Raw genomic sequence first — 25,187 nt, forward strand, 5'->3', positions numbered from 1 at the left:
GAACGCTCTCTGTGTGTTTGAACCTTCTCAGACCCCTGCTCGCTGCTAAAGGAATGCTGTAACAGCAGACCTGCTGCTGGACTAAGGCTCATAACATGACCTACGGCTGGACTAAGGCTCATAACATGACCTACTGCTGGACTAAGGCTCATAACATGACCTACTGCTGGACTAAGGCTCATAACATGACCTACTGCTGGACTAAGGCTCATAACATGACCTACTGCTGGACCCATGTGTGTTTGCTCTCCTCCAGGTGGTGGACGCCTTGCCTAAGACTTGCCTGTGCAACGGGAGTGTGAACGTTCTGAAGAAACGCTGGGAGGAGCAGCAGCAGGCCAGACCCTCCAGGCCCACCAGCAGCACCAGGCCCACCAGCACCAGCAGCACCAGGCCCACCAGCAGCACCAGGCCCACCAGCAGCACCAGGCCCACCAGCACCAGCAGCACCACCAGCACCAGCAGCACCAGGCCCACCAGCAGCACCAGGCCCACCAGCAGCACCAGGCCCACCAGCAGCACCAGGCCCACCAGCACCAGCAGCACCAGGCCCACCAGCAGCACCAGGCCCACCAGCAGCACCAGGCCCACCAGCAGCACCAGGCCCACCAGCAGCACCAGGCCCACCAGCAGCACCAGGCCCACCAGCAGCACCAGGCCCACCAGCAGCACCAGGCCCACCAGCAGCACCAGGCCCACCAGCAGCACCAGGCCCACCAGCAGACCACACCCACTCGCCACGCCCGCCAAGCCAACACCTCTCCAGAAGCGTGCCTTTCCTTCGCCCATACCCCTAGCCCCCGCCGCCCCGCTGTCCAACCCCCAGGAGGACGCCCTCAGAACGCCCCCCCAGCCCCCGCAGGACCTCCAGCCCAGCCCCGCCCCCCTGGAGCCCCAGCCCGCCGCGCCGTCCAGAGCGGCGGCGGCGGCGATGGAGCGGCCGGCGGGGGGCGCCCCGGAGGTCCCCGCGGAGGAGAAGGCCACCGTGCCGCTCAGCAGCCTCAAGATGATGTTCGAGAACAGAGGAGCCGGCCAGGTGAGCCCCCCCCCGCTGCACCACGACGCCGCGGGACACGAGCGGTGTCAAACGGCCCCCCTACCCGCCGCTAAGAACCCCCCCCCCCCCCCCCCCCCGGTCGCTGTGTGGGGACACAACGCCTGCCTGTTCCTCAGGGTCTCATGCTGTGTGACGGCCCTCTAGCTGTCATGCTATAAGCCACATGATGCCTGTTCCTCCCCCCCCTCCCCCCCCCCCCCCCCCCTCAGCTGACAGACGCCCACTCTGTTCCAGCTGGGGGGGTCTGAGGCCGGGGGGGTCTGGAGGAGCACGTCCACACAGAGCTGTCACTCAGGGGTCACATGGCTGACACCGTGACTGCTTCCCTCTGAGGACCCTTTGATGAAAGCAGAAGAATTCAGAATAGGAGGGTGGCTTTAGGAGGAGTGGGGGTTTACCATGGAGAAGGTTCCTGTTCAAACCATCTCCATGGAAAGCCCTGTGGTCCTGGGGCCTGGTCCGGCTGTGGTCCTGGGGCCTGGTCAGGCTGTGGTCCTGGTCAGGCTGTGGTCCTGGGGCCTGGTCAGGCTGTGGTCCTGGGGCCTGGTCAGGCTGTGGTCCTGGGGCCTGGTCAGGCTGTGGTCCTGGGGCCTGGTCAGGCTGTGGTCCTGGTCAGGCTGTGGTCCTGGGGCCTGGTCAGGCTGTGGTCCTGGGGCCTGGTCAGGCTGTGGTCCTGGGGCCTGGTCAGGCTGTGGTCCTGGTCAGGCTGTGGTCCTGGGGCCTGGTCAGGCTGTGGTCCTGGGGCCTGGTCAGGCTGTGGTCCTGGTCAGGCTGTGGTCCTGGTCCGGCTGTGGTCCTGGGGCCTGGTCAGGCTGTGGTCCTGGTCAGGCTGTGGTCCTGGGGCCTGGTCAGGCTGTGGTCCTGGGGCCTGGTCCGGCTGTGGTCCTGGGGCCTGGTCAGGCTGTGGTCCTGGGGCCTGGTCAGGCTGTGGTCCTGGGGCCTGGTCAGGCTGTGGTCCTGGTCCGGCTGTGGTCCTGGGGCCTGGTCCGGCTGTGGTCCTGGGGCCTGGTCAGGCTGTGGTCCTGGGGCCTGGTCAGGCTGTGGTCCTGGGGCCTGGTCAGGCTGTGGTCCTGGGGCCTGGTCAGGCTGTGGTCCTGGTCAGGCTGTGGTCCTGGGGCCTGGTCAGGCTGTGGTCCTGGGGCCTGGTCAGGCTGTGGTCCTGGTCCGGCTGTGGTCCTGGGGCCTGGTCAGGCTGTGGTCCTGGTCAGGCTGTGGTCCTGGTCCGGCTGTGGTCCTGGGGCCTGGTCAGGCTGTGGTCCTGGGGCCTGGTCAGGCTGTGGTCCTGGGGCCTGGTCAGGCTGTGGTCCTGGTCAGGCTGTGGTCCTGGGGCCTGGTCCGGCTGTGGTCCTGGGGCCTGGTCAGGCTGTGGTCCTGGTCAGGCTGTGGTCCTGGGGCCTGGTCAGGCTGTGGTCCTGGGGCCTGGTCAGGCTGTGGTCCTGGGGCCTGGTCAGGCTGTGGTCCTGGTCAGGCTGTGGTCCTGGGGCCTGGTCCGGCTGTGGTCCTGGGGCCTGGTCCGGCTGTGGTCCTGGGGCCTGGTCAGGCTGTGGTCCTGGTCAGGCTGTGGTCCTGGGGCCTGGTCCGGCTGTGGTCCTGGTCAGGCTGTGGTCCTGGGGCCTGGTCAGGCTGTGGTCCTGGGGCCTGGTCCGGCTGTGGTCCTGGTCAGGCTGTGGTCCTGGGGCCTGGTCAGGCTGTGGTCCTGGGGCCTGGTCAGGCTGTGTGTTTAATGGGTCAATAATGTGATCCTGTTCAGAGCAGGCTGAAGGGTTTGGTACAGTGAGAAGTTGCAGCTAACACCTCATTCCTGTGTGTTCCGGTGTGTGCGGTCTGGAGCAGCTGTGTGCACACAGGATGTGAGGAGGTCTTATGTGAGGAGACGAGGTCAGTGGGGTCCATCCAGGCCCTCACTGGGATCATCTGATCCGTACTGGTCTGGTTCCTCACATGAGAACACGTGGTGAAGGAGGTCCTCGTGTTGCCTGAAGGCCTCAACATGCAGTTTGATGGTTAAGCTGAACAAGTACCATTAGAACTTGTTCCAAGATGCTTTCTTATTAAAGACTTTTTGGGGGTGTGATCATGTGATAGCTGCAGGGTAGAGGGCCTCTGGTCCCCAGGGCCACGGTGATCCGGAACCAGGGGTCCCTGGTCTGGTCCTGGTTGACCAGGGGTCCCTGGTCCATGGTGACCAGGGGTCCCTGGTCTGTTCCTGGTCCTGAGGTCCATGTTGACCAGGGGTCCCAGGGGATGATGTCATGCAGGCGGGCTGCAGCCTCATGACTGAAGACGTCTGAGGTCCCTCAGGCCCCTCCTCCTGGCCCCTCCCCCCTGGCCCCTCCTCCCGGCCCCCCTCCCCCTCCTCCTGGCCCCTCCTCCCCTCCCCCCTGGCCCCTCCTCCCAGCCCCCCTGGCCCCTCCCCCTCCTCTCTTTCATGTTCCTTTCTTCTGTTTTTATCTACTTCCTGCTGTTCCCCTCTCAGTAACTAGTAGCCCCCCCCGCCCGTCTTGAGGGGGGGGTCTAATGTATTCCTGGGGGGTGTGTCATGCAGTCATGAGGCAACCGCGCTTTAAAATGGATCGACCTGACCCTTCTTTGTCCCGCAGTACAGCCACCCCCCCCCCCCCCCCCCCCCCACCGCCAGCTGCTTCTCTTTAGACTCCCAACATTTCCCAAATGCTGCCGCCCCTCCTACACACACACACACACACACACACACACACACACACACACACACACACACACACACACACACACACACACACACACACACACACACACACACACACACACACACACACACACACACACACACACACACACACACACACACACACACACACACACACACACACACACACACACACACACACACACACACACACACACACACACACACACACACACACACACACACACACACACACACACACACACACACACACACACACACACACAGAGAGAGCGCGCGCTCTGCTCCAGTTCTCCGTAACACACACACAATCTTCCGGCCCCACCCTCAACACCTGCTCCAAGTCAACCTCCCTCTCAAACCATCTGCACCTCGTCCAGCCCTCCTCCTCCTCCCCCTGGAGAACGCCCCACCAGGACGTCTCAGTCCAGCTCCTTACTGACGGGCTGCTGTCTGGCTCTCTCTCTCCCTCGCTCTGTCCCGGTCTCTCTCTCCCTCGCTCTGTCCCGGTCTCTCTCTCCCTCGCTCTGTCCCGGTCTCTCTCTCCCTCGCTCTGTCCCGGTCTCTCTCTCCCTCGCTCTGTCCCGGTCTCTCTCTCCCTCGCTCTGTCCCGGTCTCTCTCTCCCTCGCTCTGTCCCGCTCTCTCTCTCCCTCGCTCTGTCCCGGTCTCTCTCTCCCTCGCTCTGTCCCGGTCTCTCTCTCCCTCGCTCTGTCCCGCTCTCTCTCCCTCGCTCTGTCCCGGTCTCTCTCTCTCTCGCTCTGTCCCGGTCTCTCTCTCCCTCCTGCTGAGCCCAGAGCTCTGGCCAGTGATCTCGTGTAGATTAAGCAGATCTGCTTTGTCTGCTTTGGACTCCCTGAGTGCCGTCTTGTGCACTTGAAGCGCCGCTTGGTGGACCTGAGGCGTCTCCTGGTCTTCAGAGGGGAGGTAGCTATCTGCTTGTTGATGTGATTGTGTCAGTAGTGCTACAGTCGGAGCCGTCAGACGGACGTCCCGTGAGGTTCCCTGAATGTCTTGTGATTGTTTGTTGTGTCAGTAATCCACTGGTTCCTACGGACCTCCCTGAGCGCTGCAGGGTGCACTGAGGACACCTGGCCTCCTGTCTCAGTGGCTGTTTCATTGTGTGTGTGTGTGTGTGTGTGTGTGTGTGTGTGTGTGTGTGTGTGTGTGTGTGTGTGTGTGTGTGTGTGTGTGTGTGTGTGTGTGTGTGTGTGTGTGTGTGTGTGTGTGTGTGTGTGTGTGTGTGTGTAGACTCTGCACTGCAGCCTTCCGGTTTAGGGGAGGAAGTTTGCTCACCGCATGTATCTAACCACAGGCTTAGAAAGGAAAGAGGCAGAGTACCTCTACTGACTGAGCAGAGTACCTCTACTGACTGAGTAGAGTAGAGTACCTCTACTGACTGAGTAGAGCAGAGTACCTCTACTGACTGAGTAGAGTACCTCTACTGACTGAGCAGAGTACCTCTACTGACTGAGTAGAGTACCTCTACTGACTGAGTACCTCTACTGACTGAGTACCTCTACTGACTGAGTACCTCTACTGACTGAGCAGAGTACCTCTACTGACTGAGTAGAGTACCTCTACTGACTGAGCAGAGTACCTCTACTGACTGAGTAGAGTACCTCTACTGACTGAGCAGAGTACCTCTACTGACTGAGTAGAGTACCTCTACTGACTGAGTAGAGTACCTCTACTGACTGAGTAGAGTACCTCTACTGACTGAGTACCTCTACTGACTGGTGTTGACAGGGAGGGGGGTTGGGGGACGTGTGTGGGGTTGTGCGTGGGTGTGGTGTGTGTGTGTGTGTGTGGGGGGGGGGGGGGGGGTCTGACCGGGGCTTTCTGTCTGGATTAGTGTCTTTGTCTCGTCTACTGATCAGTCGCTCCTCCCAGTCTGACACACACACACACACACACACACACACACACACACACACACACACACACACACACACACACACACACACACACACACACACACACACACACACACACACACACACACACACACACACACACACACAGCCCTCCTGCGTGGTTGATAATCCCCTCGGGCCGATCCATTCTGGTGAGGATGAAGGGGTGGTGCTGGGGGCCGCTGGTCGCTCCAACACTCATTGCTTCTACACGTGTCCTAAGGGGCCAGTGAGGCCGTTGGGCTATGGTTCATTTGTATGACACACAAACACACCAGGCTGTGTAGACCCCCTCTCTGCCTGGTGCCCCCCCCCCCCCATGCTGCCCAGCGTCTCCCTGCAGAAGGGATTCATCCCGGGGGCTTCTAGATATCCCATTTCTATGTTGGGAAGGTTCTCCAGTGACATCAGTGTGTGTGTGTGTGTGTGTGTGTGTGTGTGTGTGTGTGTGTGTGTGTGTGTGTGTGTGTGTGTGTGTGTGTGTGTGTGTGTGTGTGTGTGTGTGTGTGTGTGTGTGTGTGTGTGTGTGTGTGTGTGTGTGTGTGTGTGTGTGTGTGTGGGGATTAACGGAGTGGTGACTGCACCCTGCCTGTCTTTGATTCCTTGTGTGCTCTCTTAATTGAGCCTTTGCTCCCCACCTGGAGTCATGTTTTCATCAGTCTGCTGCAACTTCCTGTCTGTCTGCCAGACATCATGCATGTGACCATCACACTCGTAGCGGTGTGAATAAATACTGTTCCTTCTTCCTCAGGTGTCTGGTGAGCAGGAAGAGACTGTAGGAAATACTGCAGAAATGGACCCTCTATCAGGAGGTGAGCACGCACAATGACACACATTAGAGGAAAATAAATGATCTGGTTAAATTAGATCAGTGTGTGTGTGTGTGTGTGTGTGTGTGTGTGTGTGTGTGTGTGTGTGTGTGTGTGTGTGTGTGTGTGTGTGTGTGTGTGTGTGTGTGTGTGTGTGTGTGTGTGTGTGTGTGTGTGTGTGTGTGTGTGTGCTAGAACACTCTTAACTGGCTCTTCAATATTATACTTGTGTAACTAAGAAACTTGAATTCAAGGTTTTCAACGGAATTAAACAGGGTTTGGTTTTCATATGCTCATGCCTGAATGTACTAATCAGATTACCTTCAAGTAGCCTCGACTGTTGCTAGTTCCTTCTGTACAATGTTGAAATAAATACAAAAGGGGTGAGTAAAGTTTAATGTAAAGAGAGAGAGGCCTGGTCTCTCTGTGATGTAAAGAGAGAGAGAGGCCTGGTCTCTCTGTGATGTAGAGAGAGAGAGAGGCCTGGTCTCTCTGTGATGTAGAGAGAGAGGCCTGGTCTCTCTGTGATGTAGAGAGAGAGAGAGGCCTGGTCTCTCTGTGATGTAAAGAGAGAGAGAGAGAGGCCTGGTCTCTCTGTGATGTAGAGAGAGAGGCCTGGTCTCTCTGTGATGTAGAGAGAGAGAGAGGCCTGGTCTCTCTGTGATGTAAAGAGAGAGAGAGGCCTGGTCTCTCTGTGATGTAGAGAGAGAGAGAGGCCTGGTCTCTCTGTGATGTAGAGAGAGAGAGGCCTGGTCTCTCTGTGATGTAGAGAGAGAGAGAGGCCTGGTCTCTCTGTGATGTAGAGAGAGAGAGAGGCCTGGTCTCTCTGTGATGTAAAGAGAGAGAGAGAGAGGCCTGGTCTCTCTGTGATGTAAAGAGAGAGAGAGAGGCCTGGTCTCTCTGATGTAGAGAGAGAGAGAGGCCTGGTCTCTCTGTGATGTAGAGAGAGAGAGGCCTGGTCTCTCTGTGATGTAGAGAGAGAGAGAGGCCTGGTCTCTCTGTGATGTAAAGAGAGAGAGGCCTGGTCTCTCTGTGATGTAGAGAGAGAGAGAGGCCTGGTCTCTCTGTGATGTAGAGAGAGAGAGAGGCCTGGTCTCTCTGTGATGTAGAGAGAGAGGCCTGGTCTCTCTGTGATGTAGAGAGAGAGGCCTGGTCTCTCTGTGATGTAGAGAGAGAGAGAGGCCTGGTCTCTCTGTGATGTAGAGAGAGAGGCCTGGTCTCTCTGTGATGTAGAGAGAGAGGCCTGGTCTCTCTGTGATGTAGAGAGAGAGGCCTGGTCTCTCTGTGATGATGTGTGTGTTCCTGTGTAGGGCCGGATGGGGCCACCCCTCTGAAGGACAGGATGGCGCTCTACCAGGCTGCCGTCTCCAAACAGGAAGCTGTGCCCACCTCAGTCAGTGTGAGTGCTCCGGTCACCCCTCGACGCTCCACACCACACTCCCTTACTTTTATAGTGTTTCCTAAGGCGTCGAGCAAAGCCCTTTTCCCTTTAGTGCCCCCTTGCACTAAATGGTCAATGGACTGCATTCATACCTTGCTTTTCTAAACAGTGGCCACTCAAAGCGTTTTACAATATTGCCTAACTCACGCACACATTCACACACCGACGGCGGAGTCAACCACGCAGGGCGACAGCCAGCTGGTCAGGATCAGTCAGGGCGAGGCGTCTCGCTTGGGGACACCTAGGGATTGAACTAGCAACCTTCTGGTTACCAGCCAACCCGCTGTACCTCCTGAACCACATGGCCGCCCCTAACATTCCAAAAGCACATTCCAAGCCACCATCTTGGTTCTTCTTTTTGAATAACCACGCTAACAGTTCTTATCCTCGGTGCATCCCCATGACTGCTACTTACTAATCATAACCCTCTGCCCTAATGGACCAGGACCTAAAGCCACACAGCGCCACAAGGGAGGGGGTGGAGCAGGTGGGGGTGGAGCAGGTGGGGGTGGAGCAGGTGGAGATGGTGGGGGTGGAGCAGGTGGGGGTGGAGCAGGTGGGGGTGGAGCAGGTGGGGGTGGAGCAGGTGGAGCAGGTGGGGGTGGAGCAGGTGGGGGTGGAGCAGGTGGGGGTGGAGCAGGTGGGGGTGGAGCAGTAGCGGCGCAGTGGCCAGAGGTTCCTGTTGTTACATTGAACTGAATGCGGCACCTGGCCTGTCTCCAGGTGACCTTAAACCTGTCTCCAGGTGACCTTAAACCTGTCTCCAGGTGACCTTAAACCTGTCTCCAGGTGACCTTAAACCTGTCTCCAGGTGACCTTCAACCTGTCTCCAGGTGACCTTAAACCTGTCTCCAGGTGACCTTAAACCTGTCTCCAGGTGACCTTCAACCTGTCTCCAGGTGACCTTCAACCTGTCTCCAGGTGACCTTGAACCTGTCTCCAGGTGACCTTAAACCTGTCTCCAGGTGACCTTCAACCTGTCTCCAGGTGACCTTAAACCTGTCTCCAGGTGACCTTAAACCTGTCTCCAGGTGACCTTCAACCTGTCTCCAGGTGACCTTCAACCTGTCTCCAGGTGACCTTGAACCTGTCTCCAGGTGACCTTAAACTGGACCATCTGGAACTGATCCCTTAAAGGTCCCATGACGATGTCACTTCATGAGGTTTTGTGCCTATGGTCCCCAGTGGCTAGAAATGGTGTTCGGTGTAAAACGAGCACTAGGTATCCTGCTGAAAAAATGAAAGCTCAGACGCGCCGATTTGGAATTGTCCCCGTAGGTCGTCATACGGGGACGTGTTACCGCCCCTTTCTCTGCTTGGCCCGCCCAGAGAATTTGGCCCGCCAATGAGACAATGAGCTAGGACCGTGCGAGCGCCACATGCGCCACACTCCATTTTGACCCGCCTCTAAAAAAAAACGGCACGTTTGTGGAGAGCTCAATGTGGGCCTGGCTCGTAGTGGCTGTAACTCTGCACCAAGGCTGAAGTTCTTGAACGTCTTCAAGTACTGTATTAGGGGCCCACTAACACCTATATTAAAGCATTCATAAAGTAGCATGCCATGGGACCTTTAACTTAAGCACCTGACAGCCAATCATCATGTGACTCTGGGCAGCGAGGGCGGGTCTAGCCAGGTAGTGATCCATCATCTTACTGTGCCTGTGTGTCATTCAGAGCGACCAGCTGGATAGCTACAGTGGAAAGCAGAAGGAGAATGTTCCCCCCTACAGTCCAGACAAGGTGAGTACCTTTGTTGTGGCTACATGTGTTACCGATTCTAAATAAAAGTATTGTTTATTCTTTCTCCCATGCTTTCACTTAAATGTAGTGATAATTCCACAGAGATATATTCTATGTGTACGATATATTTAAAAGTACACATATGTGTTCAACCAATGCAAGGATCGAGGGTGTAGGTCAAGGTCAAACTCCTTTCTGTTTATGGTTCTGGTTCTGTTCTGGTTTCTTGTTTGCTTGATAAACCCCGAGTCCTGGTCCGGTTTGCCTGACCGCTCCCCTCAAGGTGTAAACTCTGTCTGGTTCTGAAAGCCGTCCAGGCGTCCGCTATCCAGTAGAACACATGAGCCACAAGCTAATGAAATGTTTCCCTCCCAGCAGGGCCCAGACTCAGAGCCAAACAGCAGGAAGCCCTCCACCTCCTCAGACACCAACGGTAATGTCCTCTCTGTGAGACTAGACCACCAGGGTCTGGTCTCTACTGGACCACCAGGGTCTGGCCTCTACTGGAGGACCACCAGGGTCTGGTCTCTACTGGAGGACCACCAGGGTCTGGCCTCTACTGGAGGACCACCAGGGTCTGGTCTCTACTGGAGGACCACCAGGGTCTGGTCTCTACTGGACCACCAGGGTCTGGTCTCTACTGGAGGACCACCAGGGTCTGGTCTCTACTGGAGGACCACCAGGGTCTGGTCTCTACTGGACCACCAGGGTCTGGTCTCTACTGGAGGACCACCAGGGTCTGGTCTCTACTGGACCACCAGGGTCTGGTCTCTACTGGAGGACCACCAGGGTCTGGTCTCTACTGGAGGACCACCAGGGTCTGGTCTCTACTGGACCACCAGGGTCTGGTCTCTACTGGAGGACCACCAGGGTCTGGTCTCTACTGGAGGACCACCAGGGTCTGGTCTCTACTAGACCACCAGGGTCTGGTCTCTACTGGAGGACCACCAGGGTCTGGTCTCTACTGGAGGACCACCAGGGTCTGGTCTCTACTGGACCACCAGGGTCTGGCCTCTACTGGACCACCAGGGTCTGGTCTCTACTGGAGGACCACCAGGGTCTGGTCTCTACTGGACCACCAGGGTCTGGTCTCTACTGGACCACCAGGGTCTGGTCTCTACTGGAGGACCACCAGGGTCTGGTCTCTACTGGACCACCAGGGTCTGGTCTCTACTGGACCACCAGGGTCTGGTCTCTACTGGACCACCAGGTTCTGGTCTCTACTGGACCACCAGGGTCTGGTCTCTACTGGAGGACCACCAGGGTCTGGTCTCTACTGGACCACCAGGGTCTGGTCTCTACTGGAGGACCACCAGGGTCTGGTCTCTACTGGACCACCAGGGTCTGGCCTCTACTGGACCACCAGGGTCTGGTCTCTACTGGAGGACCACCAGGGTCTGGTCTCTACTGGACCACCAGGGTCTGGTCTCTACTGGAGGACCACCAGGGTCTGGTCTCTACTGGACCACCAGGGTCTGGTCTCTACTGGAGGACCACCAGGGTCTGGTCTCTACTGGACCACCAGGGTCTGGTCTCTACTGGAGGACCACCAGGGTCTGGTCTCTACTGGAGGACCACCAGGGTCTGGTCTCTACTAGACCACCAGGGTCTGGTCTCTACTGGAGGACCACCAGGGTCTGGTCTCTACTGGAGGACCACCAGGGTCTGGTCTCTACTGGACCACCAGGGTCTGGCCTCTACTGGACCACCAGGGTCTGGTCTCTACTGGAGGACCACCAGGGTCTGGTCTCTACTGGACCACCAGGGTCTGGTCTCTACTGGACCACCAGGGTCTGGTCTCTACTGGAGGACCACCAGGGTCTGGTCTCTACTGGACCACCAGGTTCTGGTCTCTACTGGACCACCAGGGTCTGGTCTCTACTGGACCACCAGGGTCTGGTCTCTACTGGAGGACCACCAGGGTCTGGTCTCTACTGGACCACCAGGGTCTGGTCTCTACTGGAGGACCACCAGGGTCTGGTCTCTACTGGACCACCAGGGTCTGGTCTCTACTGGAGGACCACCAGGGTCTGGTCTCTACTGGACCACCAGGGTCTGGTCTCTACTGGAGGACCACCAGGGTCTGGTCTCTACTGGAGGACCACCAGGGTCTGGTCTCTACTAGACCACCAGGGTCTGGTCTCTACTGGAGGACCACCAGGGTCTGGTCTCTACTGGAGGACCACCAGGGTCTGGTCTCTACTGGAGGACCACCAGGGTCTGGTCTCTACTGGACCACCAGGGTCTGGCCTCTACTGGACCACCAGGGTCTGGTCTCTACTGGAGGACCACCAGGGTCTGGTCTCTACTGGACCACCAGGGTCTGGTCTCTACTGGAGGACCACCAGGGTCTGGTCTCTACTGGACCACCAGGGTCTGGTCTCTACTGGAGGACCACCAGGGTCTGGTCTCTACTGGACCACCAGGGTCTGGTCTCTACTGGAGGACCACCAGGGTCTGGTCTCTACTGGACCACCAGGGTCTGGTCTCTACTGGACCACCAGGGTCTGGTCTCTACTGGAGGACCACCAGGGTCTGGTCTCTACTGGACCACCAGGGTCTGGTCTCTACTGGAGGACCACCAGGGTCTGGTCTCTACTGGACCACCAGGGTCTGGTCTCTACTGGAGGACCACCAGGGTCTGGTCTCTACTGGAGGACCACCAGGGTCTGGTCTCTACTGGACCACCAGGGTCTGGTCTCTACTGGAGGACCACCAGGGTCTGGTCTCTACTGGACCACCAGGGTCTGGTCTCTACTGGAGGACCACCAGGGTCTGGTCTCTACTGGAGGACCACCAGGGTCTGGTCTCTACTGGAGGACCACCAGGGTCTGGCCTCTACTGGACCACCAGGGTCTGGTCTCTACTGGAGGACCACCAGGGTCTGGTCTCTACTGGAGGACCACCAGGGTCTGGTCTCTACTGGACCACCAGGGTCTGGTCTCTACTGGAGGACCACCAGGGTCTGGTCTCTACTGGACCACCAGGGTCTGGTCTCTACTGGAGGACCACCAGGGTCTGGTCTCTACTGGACCACCAGGGTCTGGTCTCTACTGGAGGACCACCAGGGTCTGGTCTCTACTGGAGGACCACCAGGGTCTGGTCTCTACAGTAGTAGTAGCAGTAGCAGCAGCAGCAGCTCCTGTGTGGGTTCTGTCTTCAGACCTGTTGGTGATGAGCTGGTGATCATTGCCTTTGAGTTAAGCTCAGCCTAGGGCCTGGTCCCGCTGCGGGAGGCTCCCGGTCACCCACTGTTTAAGACAACATTCAGGGGACCAGCCTGACCGGGACAGACCTTGTCCATCGTTTAGTTAATCAAACATCATCACAGCCAGTAGTGACAAATCAGAAGGCTGTCATTGGTTCCTACTGTCCTGTTGTCTTAAGACAACAACGTCTTCATTGAAGTAGATAGAAGATCAGCTGTCCTGAAACCAAACATCCGGCAGAGCAGAGAAGTGCTTTATTCAGAGTTCTGGTTAAAGTTGAACGAGATTAGAACTTGAAGCAGGACTGGGATGTGACTCATGTTTGGCGTCTCTTCAGTGTGTTTGTACAATGCCTCCCTCTGCTGTCTGGACTTGGCCATTGCCCGCTTAAATCTGTTTTCATCCACCAGGCGGCGGCGGCGGCACCCTGGGGTCCTCTCAGCCCAAGAGGGTGAGCACACCTCCCAGGGGCATGTGGTGCCTTCTGGGGTTAATGAAGCAGTGTCATGTATATTATAGACGCTATGGCTGTGGGTATTCAGTGTTTCAAATCCAAACGTAATCAACCATAGCTCATTCACAGCTCTCATTGCCTTGTCACTCAAACACTATCATAGCTTGTTGTTCCCCTCCTCCTCCTCCAACCTCGCTGCTAGCTGCAGCTACATTCTGCCCACTGGACCTTTTGCTAACGTTGCCTGTACGTGTGTTTGTCACGTCCCGACCTTTGTCCCGCCGTTGGGAATATGCTTCACACCCTTAAATGCCCTTTACCTCATTCCTCAAAGATACAAATATTGTATTAGACGTCTGAGTTCCTTCATCGTGACCTTCCAGCTCCCTGAAGGTCAGGAGCCGTGGACCACAGTTCAGAGGTCGTTGGTTTATCGACTGCATTTCCTTTTGTAGCAAAACTTCGTCCCTCCGGCGAGGGAGACGTGCGTCTCCTGTTCCAAGACGGTCTATCCCCTGGAGCGCCTGGTGGCCAACCAGCAGGTGTTCCACAACACCTGCTTCCGCTGCACGCACTGCAACACCAAGCTCAGGTGAGGGACGCAGTCCAATGAGTTCACAATCCACTGTAACACTGGCCCCAACGTGAGGTCTCACTGCAGTGTCCTCCCTCTGCCAGCCTGGTGAACTACGCCTCTCTGCACAACAACGTCTACTGCAAGCCGCACTTCTGTCAACTGTTCAAGGCCAAGGGCAACTACGACGAGGGCTTCGGCCACCGGCCCCACAAGGAGCTGTGGGGCACCAAGGGGGAGGCCGGGGAGGGCTCCCCGCAGGCCCAGACCAGACCCCAGCCCCAGCCCCCGGCCCCAGAGCTGGACAGTCCGAGCGTGGAGGACTCCCCCCTGGCGGCGGTCAACGTCCTCATGGCCACCATGGAGACCCTGGGCCAGGGCTCTCCGGAGAAGACCCCGCGGTCCGCAGAGAGCCGCCGCCTCAAGATCTCCTGGCCCCCGCGGACCGAGGCAGAGGCCGCCGGCGGGGGGCCCACCCTCACACCCGTGACCCCTGCCTCTAACGGGGCCTCCGCCGCCAAGCAGGTCCGGGCCAAGTGGCCCCCGGAGGAGGAGCTGTCCTCCCTGTGCTCCCCCGGGGGGGAGAGCCCCGAGGCCAGGGAGCTGTCCGGCATGCGCAGGAGCTCCTCCCTGAAGGAGCGCAGCCGGCCCTTCACACTGGCCGTCTGCAGCGCAGCCCCCGACAGCGCCCTGGAGAGCCCCCCGCAGCCACAGGGCCCGGGGGACCAGGGCCACGGCCTGGGGCCCCCCACCAGCATGGAGCTACAGCAGCCGCAGTCCGATGACCAGGCGGCCACGTGGGGGGGCTGTGTGGAGGAGGAGGAGGAGGAGGAGCCAGAGGCTGAGGAGGAAGGAGAGGGGGAGCAGATGGAGGAAGAGCAGATGGAAGAGGAGGACATCCTTTTGGATGACGAGGAAGAGGTGCCATCACTCCAGGGGAGTCCCATGGAGCCCACCGGGCCGTCGTCCCCCGACAGCGAGCAGGGGGCTGCCGGCCGGCCGCCCCCCCAGGACGCGGGCGAGGAGGAGACGCCACGAGAGAAGGAGGCCCTTTCCGTGGAGGAGATGATCAAACAGAACCGTCACTATGACGACGAGGAAGAGGAGGATGTATGAATTTGAAGCTCTTCTGCACGGGCTCTCAGGTCCTCCTCTCCTTCAGTCGTCTGGACGGCGTTCTGCCGCTTCACTCCAGACACGTGGTGCCTCTCTGACCCGTGTTTCTACCTTCTTGACACTCGCAAGACATTCCTAAAAGATAAGCATCTCTCACTGTTGGCGACAGTTTAAGAAGTGTTTGTCTGATGCAAGTTGATTTTTAAATGTAAGGCAGTACATCTCATCCTTCATGTGAGTACTTCTTTTTAGATTTCCAGGTAGGCTGAGGTGAGTGCACTTGTTATTACCCAGAACACACCTGGGTCTCTGTAGCGTGAGATGGGGATACTACAGGGTTAGAACCAATAGGTCAAAGGATGTTCTTCTGCTCGCTGCCTTTCTCTTTCCTTTTTGATGTGTAACGCAAGCAAATATTGCTACCATCATTGTTTTATGTGGACCGAAATATGTACTGTTCATACAAATAAAGAATTGTTATACACAGGACTGGCTATGAAAAATAATTGAATAATTAGTTTCAAACTGTTCCCTTTAGGAGGGGCCTTGGTAGACTGAGAACAATAACCAGGTCCTGAATACACTTCATCAGAGTCGAATCAAATCATGCTTACAATTGTTTATGAATCACATTTAATGTTTTGCTAAGAAAATTCAAGCAAATGAAACGACACATTTGACGTTTAGAAAGGTGATTATCAGACATGTTTCCATTAACCAGCCATTGTTTACCTTGTTTGGGGATCAAGATGTCTGCCTTTATTGCACCAATCTAAACTTCAACACATGATCCACATGGCCAAACTATATTGGTTGCCTATAAATAGTTACATAGGGACATTTGATATGTTAGGGTTAAATGTACCTGCACAAAAGTCAATTCACAGCCCTGCAAGCAGCAGCTGATCCTGATCCACCTGACTTTACACACTATAGGACTTTCAAGTTTTATGGTTGATAACATCTCAGAAGCTCCTTCACCAGATGGGGTGTTAAAGCTATGACAGTTCATTGGTAAGCCACGTCATCACTGCACGGTTCTGCTAACTGGCCTTGTATCTTTCAGTGCGCTAGCATTAAAAGGCTAACTCTAAACCCTTCCTGGGAGGTAACAGGAATGTACTTGGTACGACACACTGTCATTGTTTTGGAAAAACAATCTCCAAAATCTTTAGCTAGCTAGATTGATATTTATGTGTTGACTTTGGAGTTTAAGGTAAAACAGGCACAGGACTTAAAACATCTGGAGAAGTGGTTGGTCAGCCGACTAAGTGGATAAATAGTATATTTTAGGGGAAAGGATTCAAGAGTAAAAGTGAAACATCAAAGACATTTTAAAAACAAGAGCATATATAGCATAGTAGCTAACTAACTGAAATAATTTGGCATAGAAAACCAGCTCCCCTTAGAACAAAGCAACTTTACAAACTAAACAAGACAAACAGTGGCCCACCTTCAGCATGGAGGCCTACAGCTCTGCTCAGCGGGGGCCGAGGTAAAGTGCTAATGGCTACATGCATCTCAGTACGTACGGACTGCTTTCATTTCTTCAACGCATGCAGCAAACAGCAAACGGCCCACGACATCATTGTCAGTATCTTCAAGAATGTCCAGCAGTTAATTCAACATGTCCACTGAGAAACAGAAGGGCTTTAAGAAGGACTCCACTGGATAAGAACTAACAGAAAAGGCATTGTCATCGTGAGGGAGGGGGGGGCAGCGGGTCCTGCTGGGGGGCACAGTGCTTTGGGTGAGGGAGGGGGGGTCAGCGGGTCCTGCTGGGGGGCACAGTGCTTTGGGTGAGGGAGGGGGGGTCAGCGGGTCCTGCTGGGGGGCACAGTGCTTTGGGTGAGGGAGGGGGGGTCAGCGGGTCCTGCTGGGGGGCACAGTGCTTTGGGTGAGGGAGGGGGGGTCAGCGGGTCCTGCTGGGGGGCACAGTGCTTTGGGTGAGGGAGGGGGGGTCAGCGGGTCCTGCTGGGGGGCACAGTGCTTTGGGTGAGGGAGGGGGGGTCAGCGGGTCCTGCTGGGGGGCACAGTGCTTTGGGTGAGGGAGGGGGGGTCAGCGGGTCCTGCTGGGGGGCACAGTGCTTTGGGTGAGGGAGGGGGGGGCAGCGGGTCCTGCTGGGGGGCACAGTGCTTTGGGTGAGGGAGGGGGGGTCAGCGGGTCCTGCTGGGGGGCACAGTGCTTTGGGTGAGGGAGGGGGGGTCAGCGGGTCCTGCTGGGGGGCACAGTGCTTTGGGTGAGGGAGGGGGGGTCAGCGGGTCCTGCTGGGGGGCACAGTGCTTTGGGTGAGGGAGGGGGGGTCAGCGGGTCCTGCTGGGGGGCACAGTGCTTTGGGTGAGGGAGGGGGGGTCAGCGGGTCCTGCTGGGGGGCACAGTGCTTTGGGTGAGGGAGGGGGGTCAGCGGGTCCTGCTGGGGGGCACAGTGCTTTGGGTGAGGGAGGGGGGGTCAGCGGGTCCTGCTGGGGGGCACAGTGCTTTGGGTGAGGGAGGGGGGGTCAGCGGGTCCTGCTGGGGGGCACAGTGCTTTGGGTGAGGGAGGGGGGGTCAGCGGGTCCTGCTGGGGGGCACAGTGCTTTGGGTGAGGGAGGGGGGGTCAGCGGGTCCTGCTGGGGGGCACAGTGCTTTGGGTGAGGGAGGGGGGGTCAGCGGGTCCTGCTGGGGGGCACAGTGCTTTGGGTGAGGGAGGGGGGGTCAGCGGGTCCTGCTGGGGGGCACAGTGCTTTGGGTGAGGGAGGGGGGGTCAGCGGGTCCTGCTGGGGGGCACAGTGCTTTGGGTGAGGGAGGGGGGGTCAGCGGGTCCTGCTGGGGGGCACAGTGCTTTGGGTGAGGGAGGGGGGGTCAGCGGGTCCTGCTGGGGGGCACAGTGCTTTGGGTGAGGGAGGGGGGGTCAGCGGGTCCTGCTGGGGGGCACAGTGCTTTGGGTGAGGGAGGGGGGGTCAGCGGGTCCTGCTGGGGGGCACAGTGCTTTGGGTGAGGGAGGGGGGTCAGCGGGTCCTGCTGGGGGGCACAGTGCTTTGGGTGAGGGAGGGGGGGTCAGCGGGTCCTGCTGGGGGGCACAGTGCTTTGGGTGAGGGAGGGGGGGTCAGCGGGTCCTGCTGGGGGGCACAGTGCTTTGGGTGAGGGAGGGGGGGTCAGCGGGTCCTGCTGGGGGGCACAGTGCTTTGGGTGAGGGAGGGGGGGTCAGTGCTTTGGGTGACTGACTGAGGCAGGCTCTGGGGACCCTCTGCAGAGCTCCATGTAGCTTTGATTCTTTTTTGACATAAATAATAAAAACTGATTTTTTATCTCAAAGGGAACATCTCTTATTTTGGAGATCAAGGTGATACTGTGACACTGAAATAGCTAAATAAAGTGTTTTAATATTTATATAACTAAACTAAAGGTCACATCCGACACCCACACATTTCATAAATGTAACAAACTCTGGGCTATTGGTTCTTTGATGTAGGATAACTATACATAAAACAGTAGATGCTGTGTGATCTTCACTTTAGGGGTTGAATAGGTTTTGAGGCTACGGATGCATTTTATTTGATGGGAGGGACCAGAAGTGTCTCTCTGATAGTGAAGGTTGCCGACCCCTGACCTCTGCACCTCTCTGGGACCGCCGCAAGGGGCAGCTACATAATGCCAGGCGGTTCCATTACAGTTGTTTTACTTAGATAGAAAAAAGTCATATTTTACTATACATATTTGAGTAGGACCTCTTTTGAGTAAAATATGAGCAAATGATCTTGGCCTTTAGTCTTCTCCATGAAAATAACCCAACCGGCAATGGTCATTATCAGCTATAGAGGAAAGGAGAAATGGTTGGAAAATAGATTAATTGTTCCTGCAGCAAAATTGCTGCATTCTTGCAAAAGCGCATGCCTCGTAAAGAGAGACAGACACAGAGACAGAGTGACAGAGAGAGAGACAGAGACAGAGTGACAGAGAGAGAGACAGAGACAGAGTGACAGAGAGAGAGACAGAGACATAGTGACAGAGAGAGAGACAGAGACAGAGTGACAGAGAGAGAGACAGAGACATAGTGACAGAGAGAGAGACAGAGAGACACAGAGACAGAGTGACAGAGAGAGAGACAGAGACATAGTGACAGAGAGAGAGACAGAGACAGAGTGACAGAGAGAGAGACAGAGACATAGTGACAGAGAGAGAGACAGAGAGACACAGAGACAGAGTGACAGAGAGAGAGACAGAGACATAGTGACAGAGAGAGAGAGACAGAGAGAGACAGAGAACGAGTGACAGAGACAGTGACAGAGAGAGAGAGACATAGTGACAGAGAGAGAGAGACAGAGACAGAGAGAGACAGAGACACAGAGAGAGACAGAGAGACAAACAGAGAGAGAGACAGACAGAGAGAGACAGAGAGAGTGACAGAGAGAGAGACAGAGACACAGAGAGAGACAAACAGAGAGAGAGAGACAGAGAGAGACAGAGAGAGACAGAGAGAGAGAGAGAGACAGAGAGAGAGACAGAGAGACAGAGAGAGACAAACAGAGAGAGAGACAGAGATATAGACAGAGAGAGAGACAGAGAGAGACAGAGAGAAACAAACAGACAGAGAGAGAGAGAGTTTCTATGACTGCCAGAAGTGTGGCCCCCACTCAGCTTCTCTTGGGGCCGCTGGCCACAGAGGGTGGAGGTCCTCCAGGGGGGCCTGAGGAGCTGGTGGTTCTTGGTGATTGCATAGTCTCGGGGTGGCAGCAGGGGGGCGTGCTCCAGCTGCTCAGCGGCCCCTACATCCACAGACCGCTGTTGTCATGGTGACCACAACGGCAAGGTTCAGGGTTGTTGACCAGCATCCAGCAGGGCGGAGGGGGAGGGGGCTGGGGGTGTGGTGGGTGTGTGCATCTGACGGCCCCCTCGGTCTGTCTGGTGGACAGGTGCTGGTGGGCGTGTTGCCATGGGACCATGGAGACCGGTCAGCCGCTGAGGGGGTGCAGGTCCACCTTGACCTTCTCCCCGCTGCTCAGCATGCCCACGGTGGGGAACAGGCCCCCCGCCGGGACGCCCACCTCCCGCCGGCCCATCAGCTTACCGTTCCTCGTGAAGAACACCTGCACACCACAGGGGGGCGCTGAGTCAGCACTAACTAACACTAAACACACACACTGATACACAACTAGTGAAACACCTGCACACCACAGGGGGGCGCTGAGTCAGCACTAACACTAACTAACACTAAACACACTAACACACACAGACACACACTGATACACAACTAGTGAAACACCTGCACACCACAGGGGGCGGCGTGAGTCAGCACACTAACACACACTGATACACAACTAGTGAAACACACTAACACACACTGATACACAACTAGTGAAACACACACTAACACACACACTGATACAAAAGGGGGCCCTGTGTTAACAGGGTAAAGGGGGCTGAACCTGTGTTAACGGGGTAAAGGGGGCTGGCCCTGTGTTAACGGGGTAAAGGGGGCTGGCCCTGTGTTAACGGGGTAAAGGGGCTGGCCCTGTGTTAACGGGGTAAAGGGGGCTGGCCCTGTGTTAACGGGTAAAGGGGCTGGCCCTGTGTTAACGGGGTAAAGGGGGCCCTGTGTTAATGGGGTAAAGGGGGCCCTGTGTTAACGGGGTAAAGGGGCTGGCCCTGTGTTAACGGGGTAAAGGGGGCCCTGTGTTAATGGGGTAAAGGGGCTGGCCCTGTGTTAACGGGGTAAAGGGGCTGGCCCTGTGTTAATGGGGTAAATGGGGCTGGCCCTGTGTTAACGGGGTAAAGGGGGCCCTGTGTTAACGGGGTAAAGGGGGCTGGCCCTGTGTTAACGGGGTAAAGGGGGCTGGCCCTGTGTTAACGGGGTAAAGGGGGCTGGCCCTGTGTTAACAGGGTAAAGGGGCTGGCCCTGTGTTAACGGGGTAAAGGGGGCCCCGTGTTAACGGGGTAAAGGGGGCCCTGTGTTAACGGGATAAATGGGGCCCTGTGTTAACGGGGTAAAGGGGGCTGGCCCTGTGTTAACAGGGTAAAGGTGGCCCTGTGTTAACGGGGTAAAGGGGGCTGGCCCTGTGTTAACGGGGTAAAGGGGCTGGCCCTGTGTTAACGGGGTAAAGGGGCTGGCCCTGTGTTAACGGGGTAAAGGGGGCCCTGTGTTAACGGGGTGAAGGGGGCTGGCCCTGTGTTAACGGGGTAAAGGGGGCTGGCCCTGTGTTAACGGGGTAAAGGGGGCCCTGTGTTAACGGGGTAAAGGGGCTGGCCCTGTGTTAACAGGGTAAAGGGGCTGGCCCTGTGTTAATGGGGTAAAGGGGGCCCTGTGTTAACGGGGTAAAGGGGGCTGGCCCTGTGTTAACGGGGTAAAGGGGGCTGGCCCTGTGTTAACGGGGTAAAGGGGGCTGGCCCTGTGTTAACGGGGTAAAGGGGGCTGGCCCTGTGTTAACGGGGTAAAGGGGGCCCTGTGTTAACGGGGTAAAGGGGCTGGCCCTGTGTTAACAGGGTAAAGGGGCTGGCCCTGTGTTAATGGGGTAAAGGGGGCCCTGTGTTAACGGGGTAAAGGGGGCTGGCCCTGTGTTAACGGGGTAAAGGGGCTGGCCCTGTGTTAACGGGGTAAAGGGGCTGGCCCTGTGTTAACGGGGTAAAGGGGCTGGCCCTGTGTTAACGGGGTAAAGGGGGCCCCGTGTTAACGGGGTAAAGGGGGCCCTGTGTTAACGGGATAAATGGGGCCCTGTGTTAACGGGGTAAAGGGGGCTGGCCCTGTGTTAACAGGGTAAAGGTGGCCCTGTGTTAACGGGGTAAAGGGGGCTGGCCCTGTGTTAACGGGGTAAAGGGGCTGGCCCTGTGTTAACGGGGTAAAGGGGCTGGCCCTGTGTTAACGGGGTAAAGGGGGCCCTGTGTTAACGGGGTGAAGGGGGCTGGCCCTGTGTTAACGGGGTAAAGGGGGCTGGCCCTGTGTTAACGGGGTAAAGGGGGCCCTGTGTTAACGGGGTAAAGGGGCTGGCCCTGTGTTAACGGGGTAAAGGGGCTGGCCCTGTGTTAACGGGGTAAAGGGGGCCCCGTGTTAACAGGGTAAAGGGGGCCCTGTTTTAACGGGGTAAATGGGGCCCTGTGTTAACGGGGTAAAGGGGGCTGGCCCTGTGTTAACGGGGTAAAGGGGCTGGCCCTGTGTTAACGGGGTAAAGGGGGCTGGCCCTGTGTTAACGGGGTAAAGGGGGCTGGCCCTGTGTTAACGGGGTAAAGGGGCTGGCCCTGTGTTAACGGGGTAAAGGGGGCCCCGTGTTAACGGGGTAAAGGGGGCCCTGTTTTAACGGGGTAAAGGGGGCCCTGTGTTAACGGGGTAAAGGGGGCCCTGTGTTAACGGGGTAAAGGGGGCTGGCCATGTGTTAACGGGGTAAAGGGGGCCCTGTGTTAACGGGGTAAAGGGGCTGGCCCTGTGTTAACGGGGTAAAGGGGGCTGGCCCTGTGATAACGGGGTAAAGGGGGCCCTGTGTTAACGGGGTAAAGGGGGCTGGCCCTGTGTTAACGGGGTAAAGAGGGCCGTGTGTTAATGGGGTAAAGGGGCTGGCCCTGTGTTAACGGGGTAAAGGGGGCTGGCCCTGTGTTAACGGGGTAAAGGGGGCCCTGTGTTAACGGGGTAAAGGGGCTGGCCCTGTGTTAATGGGGTAAAGGGGGCTGGCCCTGTGTTAACGGGGTAAAGGGGGCCCTGTGTTAATGGGGTAAAGGGGCTGGCCCTGTGTTAACGGGGTAAAGGGGGCCCTGTGTTAACGGGGTAAATGGGGCCCTGTGTTAACGGGGTAAAGGGGGCTGGCCCTGTGTTAACGGGGTAAAGGGGGCTGGCCCTGTGTTAACGGGGTAAAGGGGCTGGCCCTGTGTTAACGGGGTAAAGGGGGCTGGCCCTGTGTTAATGGGGTAAAGGGGGCTGGCCCTGTGTTAACGGGGTAAAGGGGGCTGGCCCTGTGTTAACGGGTAAAGGGGCTGGCCCTGTGTTAACGGGGGTAAAGGGGGCCCTGTGTTAATGGGGTAAAGGGGGCCCTGTGTTAACGGGGTAAAGGGGCTGGCCCTGTGTTAACGGGGTAAAGGGGGCCCTGTGTTAATGGGGTAAAGGGGCTGGCCCTGTGTTAACGGGGTAAAGGGGCTGGCCCTGTGTTAACGGGGTAAAGGGGGCCCTGTGTTAACGGGGTAAAGGGGGCTGGCCCTGTGTTAACGGGGTAAAGGGGGCTGCCCCTGTGTTAACGGGGTAAAGGGGGCTGGCCCTGTGTTAACGGGGTAAAGGGGCTGGCCCTGTGTTAACGGGGTAAAGGGGGCCCCGTGTTAACGGGGTAAAGGGGGCCCTGTGTTAACGGGGTAAATGGGGCCCTGTGTTAACGGGGTAAAGGGGGCTGGCCCTGTGTTAACAGGGTAAAGGTGGCCCTGTGTTAACGGGGTAAAGGGGGCCCTGTGTTAACGGGGTAAAGGGGGCTGGCCCTGTGTTAACGGGGTAAAGGGGGCTGGCCCTGTGTTAACGGGGTAAAGGGGGCCCTGTGTTAACGGGGTAAAGGGGCTGGCCCTGTGTTAACGGGGTAAAGGGGCTGGCCCTGTGTTAACGGGGTAAAGGGGGCCCTGTGTTAACGGGGTAAAGGGGGCCCTGTGTTAACGGGGTAAAGGGGCTGGCCCTGTGTTAACGGGGTAAAGGGGCTGGCCCTGTGTTAACGGGGTAAAGGGGGCCCCGTGTTAACGGGGTAAAGGGGGCTGGCCCTGTGTTAACGGGGTAAATGGGGCCCCATGTTAACGGGGTAAATGGGGCCCTGTGTTAACGGGCTAAAGGGGGCCCTGTGTTAAAGGGGTAAAGGGGGCCCTGTGTTAACGGGGTAAATGGGGCCCTGTGTTAACGGGGTAAAGGGGGCCCTGTGTTAACGGGGTAAATGGGGCCCTGTGTTAACGGGGTAAAGGGGCTGGCCCTGTGTTAACGGGGTAAAGGGGGCCCTGTGTTAACGGGGTAAATGGGGCCCTGTGTTAACGGGGTAAAGGGGGCCCTGTGTTAACGGGGTAAATGGGGCCCTGTGTTAACGGGGTAAAGGGGGCTGGCCCTGTGTTAACGGGGTAAAGGGGGCCCTGTGTTAACGGGGTAAATGGGGCCCTGTGTTAACGGGGTAAATGGGGCCCTGTGTTAACGGGGTAAAGGGGGCCCTGTGTTAACGGGGTAAATGGGGCCCTGTGTTAACGGGGTAAATGGGGCCCTGTGTTAACGGGGTAAAGGGGGCTGGCCCTGTGTTAACGGGGTAAAGGGGGCCCTGTGTTAACGGGGTAAAGGGGGCCCTGTGTTAACGGGGTAAAGGGGGCCCTGTGTTAACGGGGTAAAGGGGGCCCTGTGTTAACGGGGTAAATGGGGCCCTGTGTTAACGGGGTAAAGGGGGCTGGCCCTGTGTTAACGGGGTAAAGGGGGCCCTGTGTTAACGGGGTAAAGGGGCTGGCCCTGTGTTAACGGGGTAAAGGGGGCCCTGTGTTAACGGGGTAAATGGGGCCCTGTGTTAACGGGGTAAATGGGGCCCTGTGTTAACGGGGTAAAGGGGGCTGGCCCTGTGTTAACGGGGTAATAGACATACAGAGTAAACATGGATACAGCCCAACGCAACAGGCGGCGCTCCTTACAGCCACCCTCCGGCCTTCCTGTCCCCGCTCCATCTCCATGTCTCCTTCCTCCTCCTCCTCCTCCTCCTCATCTTCGTCGTTCAGGTACAGCACATTCTGGACGCCTTCCTGCTGAGGCTGATCCTCCAGCCGCTCCCAGTCGTCCACGTCGGCTGAGGAGACGGATTTGATGAGAGAAGTGCACAGGCCTGCTGCAATCCAATGTCTGTGTATGTTCACCACAACAGACCTAGCTCTGAGGGACACTTAAAGCGTCACTCATCTCTTTACGACCACTAGAGGGCAGCCACTGGTCCACGGCTCTCCACTCTTCAGTAGGATCTATGGAGCTCTGGGCCTCCCATGACCATGTCCAGGCTGGATTTGAATAGCAAATAGGGCCAATTGGAATGTCATTTCTACCCTTCACCTTTTAAAGATAAACTATCAATGAAAACATGGACGGAGAATATGTGATCATGCGCTATCAATCCTCAATAGTCTGCAAAGCATTGGACATGAATTAACGGATGAGATGTGGAGATACAAGGATCTCTCAGCTGTGAAAAACTAAAAGTCCCCTCTCCTTTTTTCTGGACTGGGTCCACAACAGTCCACC

The 25,187-nt window shown here is 57.1% G+C and overlaps 2 protein-coding genes across 5 annotated transcripts in view; one reads left to right on the plus strand and one right to left on the minus strand.

Moving 5' to 3' along the window:
- lima1a (LIM domain and actin binding 1a) overlaps positions 1-15,405 on the plus strand; it is a gene marked incomplete at its 5' end in the record, with an annotated part of 51,799 nt that extends 36,394 nt beyond the window's left edge. Inside the window, 9 exons of the mRNA XM_084480265.1 lie at positions 257-351; positions 526-1,036; positions 6,409-6,469; positions 7,777-7,865; positions 9,582-9,647; positions 10,023-10,080; positions 13,267-13,307; positions 13,766-13,902; positions 13,989-15,405. Coding sequence (XP_084336391.1) covers positions 257-351; positions 526-1,036; positions 6,409-6,469; positions 7,777-7,865; positions 9,582-9,647; positions 10,023-10,080; positions 13,267-13,307; positions 13,766-13,902; positions 13,989-15,000 — 2,070 coding nt within the window. The 3' untranslated portion in view covers positions 15,001-15,405. The remainder of the gene's footprint in view (positions 1-256; positions 352-525; positions 1,037-6,408; positions 6,470-7,776; positions 7,866-9,581; positions 9,648-10,022; positions 10,081-13,266; positions 13,308-13,765; positions 13,903-13,988) is intronic.
- Positions 15,406-19,365: 3,960 nt separating this feature from the next.
- spryd3 (SPRY domain containing 3) overlaps positions 19,366-25,187 on the minus strand; it is a 63,228-nt gene continuing 57,406 nt past the window's right edge. For 3 of the 4 annotated variants that reach the window (XM_084479152.1, XM_084479153.1, XM_084479150.1), the window contains 2 exons: positions 24,590-24,741; positions 19,366-20,067 (listed from right to left, as the gene is read on the minus strand). In XM_084479152.1, coding sequence (XP_084335278.1) covers positions 19,933-20,067; positions 24,590-24,741 — 287 coding nt within the window. In that variant the 3' untranslated portion in view covers positions 19,366-19,932. Of the gene's footprint in view, positions 20,068-24,543; positions 24,742-25,187 lie in introns of all 4 variants that reach the window. The other variant, XM_084479151.1, reaches the window with a different exon arrangement.

Source organism: Micromesistius poutassou (assembly GCF_964030765.1).
Source record: "Micromesistius poutassou genome assembly, chromosome: 15".
Taxonomy (NCBI): Eukaryota; Metazoa; Chordata; class Actinopteri; order Gadiformes; family Gadidae; genus Micromesistius; species Micromesistius poutassou.